Genomic DNA, 4,107 nt, shown 5'->3' with positions numbered 1-4,107 from the left:
CCCTAATGCCGTACAACTTGTCATGTGGCACCAACAAAGCAAAACACAAAAATCTGTATGACCTACCTCGTCAACATGTCTAAGTAATTGACGATAATCTCTCCCACATTCCAAGCTTTTGTCTTTTAGAGTTTTGTGTCCCACAACCGATACTTCGTAACTTCTTTACGATAATCTCTCCCACATTCCAAGCTTTTGTCTTTTAGGGTTTTGTGTCCCACAACCGATACTTCGTAACTTCTTTACGATAATCTCTCCCACATTCCAAGCTTTTGTCTTTTAGGGTTTTGTGTCCCACATCCGGAACTTCGTAAGTTCTTTCAAATGATCAGTGGTCTCTCTTCTCCATTCAACCCCTTCTCTTCCAATTGAACATACCACATCATCACTTCGAGAAATGAGGTACAATTGTTCAAACAGAAATTCGTCACATAATGCAACATTATCGATTAATCCTGAAAATAGTTGTGCCTCATGCATCGGCACACAACGCACCAATGATTTATCCTCATTTTGTATGTACCAAGATATGCAGGTACCAACAATGATCATGGCTTACCCCGTTTGAGCATCTAGGAACACTAGTTTGGTCAACACTCTTCAACCACCTCTGTGTGTGTGTTGCCACCATAGCTACAAGGCACAATAGCGGAGTTGCAAGGTAGGTGGCCGGAATCCTTCCCGCGTTTACTATAAGTAGATACAATTAGAGGTATCAATGTATATTATTCATATGTTAAGCTCAAGGAGTCTCCTAGTTATACCTTACAATTCCGCTCGCTATAAATAAGCTATGCCAAGGCCCATCCTCCACACAATCACAGACATGCTCAATTATTCGGGACGTTGAATAAATTCGAGAAGAAAAGTAAGTTTGGACAAACTTGTAAATTCGAGTTATTCCGCACCCCATGTCTTGAACCCTCAAGTTGCCCACCTCGAGCCATGTGCACTAACCACTACACCCTCATGCGTACGTTATATAATGGATTCAAGTATGTCATATTGTAAATGTGGACCAACTTATAAATTCAGGTCATTCCGCACCATGTGTCGAACCCTCGACTTGCCCGCCACGAGCCATGTGCACTAACCACTACACCCTCATGTACGTTGAAATATAAGGGATTCAAGTATGTCATATTGTAGATGTGGACCGGTTAGTAAATACATGGAAAATTTGTAAATTTGAGGCAAACCTCAGATCTGACGGACCATAATTGACGCACATCGCCTTTTCCTCCTCCACCATTGATCCCATTTGCCCACGCCTGTGTGCTATAGAGATGAGGACAACTCACTACACTCAAGACCCAGTGTCCAAGTGCAAAGGAGCAGTCCGGAATTCTTCCCCCTTTTATAATAGATAGATACAATTAAAGCTTCCAATGTACATTCATAGGTCAGAACTCAATGGAACCGAGATATACAATACAATTCTACTTTCTATGAGTAAGCTATGCCACAACCCATTGGACTCAAGACGCAATGAGGGACCTAGCAACACCTACTCTCATACACTAGCCTCCTGCAGTCTCACTTGCGACCACCCCATCGCAAAATATGCGCACTCTTCCCTATAAATTGGTGAATGAATATACAGTGAAATAGTGCGTTCACTCTCTACAATGAATACAATGAAATGGTACGCACTCTCGCTCTCTCTATCTCTCTCTCTACATGTTACCCAATGCCTTTATTCTTCTAACCCCCATACCTCAAGGCTCCTTCAGCTTCAACTGGTATCAAAACATACACCACAAAACATTGTTTGATAGATCAATTCAAGTCTTGAACTTTCGTAGATCAATTCAAGTCTTGAACTCGAGCACTGTAAAGAGAGAGAGAGAGAGAGAGAGAGAGAGAGAGAGAGAGAGAGAAATCCATTACAATGCCATACACGGAAGGACTTCGCTTTGAACCATGTGGCTTTAAAATCATTGAATCAGTATGGTGACATATAATGATAATTAGTAAAGTTATATTTAAATATCACAATGAACAAACCGCCCTATAAACCTCAGTGTTGACTAGTAACAATTATTGCATGTGGACATGGCAAAGGGGCACTACTAGTTCACCACCTTCATTCCCACTTTGTCTGTTTCAATGGCTAGCTTCATTGCATGGTCACTGAATCGAACGGACGGCAGGGCTGGGCGGTCAGGCGTAACTAGCTGCTGTGCTGGCTTCACAACCTGTTCAGGCATCAAATCATAAAAGGCCGCGATGGACACCCTCCTCTTTGCTGTATTTACCACGGCTCTGTGCTGAATGCTTCTATAGATACCATTGCTTACAATCTGCACACACATAGAATAGGTAACCCACTATGATATAAACCGAAATACATATCTGAGCTGAGATAAAAATTTCGAAGATCTCTCCTAAGACCAATTTGTGCATACAAACGAATGCATGTATGTATATGTGAAAATTGGTTGTGCACATAACCATCTCATACATAATTAACAACAACAGTCTCATCCATGGTGTGTGCATACAATAGAGGTCTTTAATACTTCTTTCTTCACCATCCAAGAACAAGAATGCACAAATGCATGTCAGCAAACATGTGCATGCTGAAAAAGTGACAATGAGCTGAGCAAATCAACTTTCAGTGCGAACCCCGCAAACATCACAATCAACCACCAACATAGCAATACCAATTTGACACTATCCACACAAAAAGAAAAAAGCAAAAACCCTTTCTACAATACCTCCACCATGTCTGCCACATTGATGATGTATGCACCAGGCTTTGGGTGCACAGGGTACCATTCATCATCCTTGAGCACTTGCAACCCCTCAACATCATCCAACTGCCAAAGGCAGGTTACTCCACCAAGATCGGTGTGCTTGTTGGCACCAATTGCAATAGATGGGTTTGGGCAAGGTGGATAATGATTGATCAGTAGATCCTGGTGCAACTCTCCCAAAGCCTCAACCAGGTAGTCTGGTCCCAGTCCCAAATTGATCGACAAACATTCCAACAGCTCCTCAGACAATTTCTTCATCTCCAAAGTGTATTTGCTAATGGCATCTCTGCACACACAATGTCCGTAGGTGAGTAATCGTTTCAGCCCTTTGAAACACAGATGGGGAACTAGCAAGCAGTATCACATCGGTGCACAAGTTTCCATGAGCCAAAGCATAAAAAACCAGAAATGCACAAGTTTCCATGAGCCAAAGCATGAAAATCTTCTACAAAACCAGAAATCCACAGTTGTGGACATCACCACATGGGACAAGGCATTTACCTGAATGAGTCGCGGTTGGGCCAGGTTTCATAGTCCCTCATGGACTCAGGGTAAGTTCGGAGAAGAAAATAGTCTCGCCAGTCACGAGCTCCAGTATCTGGCTTCACATAGCCAGTACCATAGCCTTGGCTAGCAACACCCTTCTTGATGCCACCGGGAGCTCGCTCATGCACAGGAAGAGCAAGAAATTCCTCAACCTGCTGCTTCATGTAGACCATGACAGCAGGATCAACGCCATGGTTAACAACCTGGAAGAAACCCCATTCCAGACAAGCATTGTGAATCTCAGCTAGGGTTTCCTCCCTTTTGTCACCTTTCAAGCCCGCCATGTCAATCACCGGGATCTCATCACTGGATTTAGTGAGAAGCACCTCAGGCCTGTGCTCCACAGGCAGAATGAATTTATCAGGGATGGCACCATCTCCTTTGGAAATTTTCTCCACCAAATCGGCTTCGGAGAGCTTAACCGGAGGAGGCATAGCGGGAGCCATTAAACCTACACGAAGGCAATGAAGCCGCGAGCTATGGAAGGCTCCGCTGAGAGACAGTCAGAGAGGAGAAAACCCCCTCACAAGTGGGCGGTGCTTCTTCGCCGAAATGGGAAGCGTGGCACGGAGAATGCTGTGGAGAGGCGTTTATACGCGCAATCTTAAGCACACAGAAGCAGGCCATGCAAACGTGGGACGGGGGACGCCATTAATGATGAGCGAGGTCACTGCCTTTCAAACGAGCTGCTTGTGTCGCGTGGAGCAACGAGCTTGAGGTGTGGAAAGGAGAAGCATGTGATTTTGGCCATGCAAGTCTGAACGTGTATATATTCAAGGACTTTTCAACGCCCAAATATATA

The 4,107-nt window shown here is 44.1% G+C and overlaps 1 protein-coding gene across 1 annotated transcript; it reads right to left on the bottom strand.

Annotated features, from left to right (window-relative positions):
• Positions 1–1,910: 1,910 nt before the first annotated feature.
• LOC147419102 (jasmonate-induced oxygenase 4-like) lies at positions 1,911–3,883 on the bottom strand. The gene is made up of 3 exons (XM_086505427.1): positions 3,261–3,883; positions 2,721–3,045; positions 1,911–2,303 (listed from the first exon to the last, which is right to left on the bottom strand). Exons 1-3 carry the CDS (start codon positions 3,749–3,751, stop codon positions 2,073–2,075), a joined length of 1,047 nt encoding a protein of 348 aa, XP_086361553.1. The 5' UTR covers positions 3,752–3,883; the 3' UTR covers positions 1,911–2,072.
• Between the last annotated feature and the right edge of the window lie 224 nt (positions 3,884–4,107).

This window comes from Adiantum capillus-veneris, chromosome 29, assembly GCF_014529385.1.
Source record: "Adiantum capillus-veneris isolate H3 chromosome 29, ASM1452938v2, whole genome shotgun sequence".
NCBI lineage: Eukaryota > Viridiplantae > Streptophyta > Polypodiopsida > Polypodiales > Pteridaceae > Adiantum > Adiantum capillus-veneris.
This window is presented reverse-complemented; position numbering and strand designations above follow the sequence as displayed.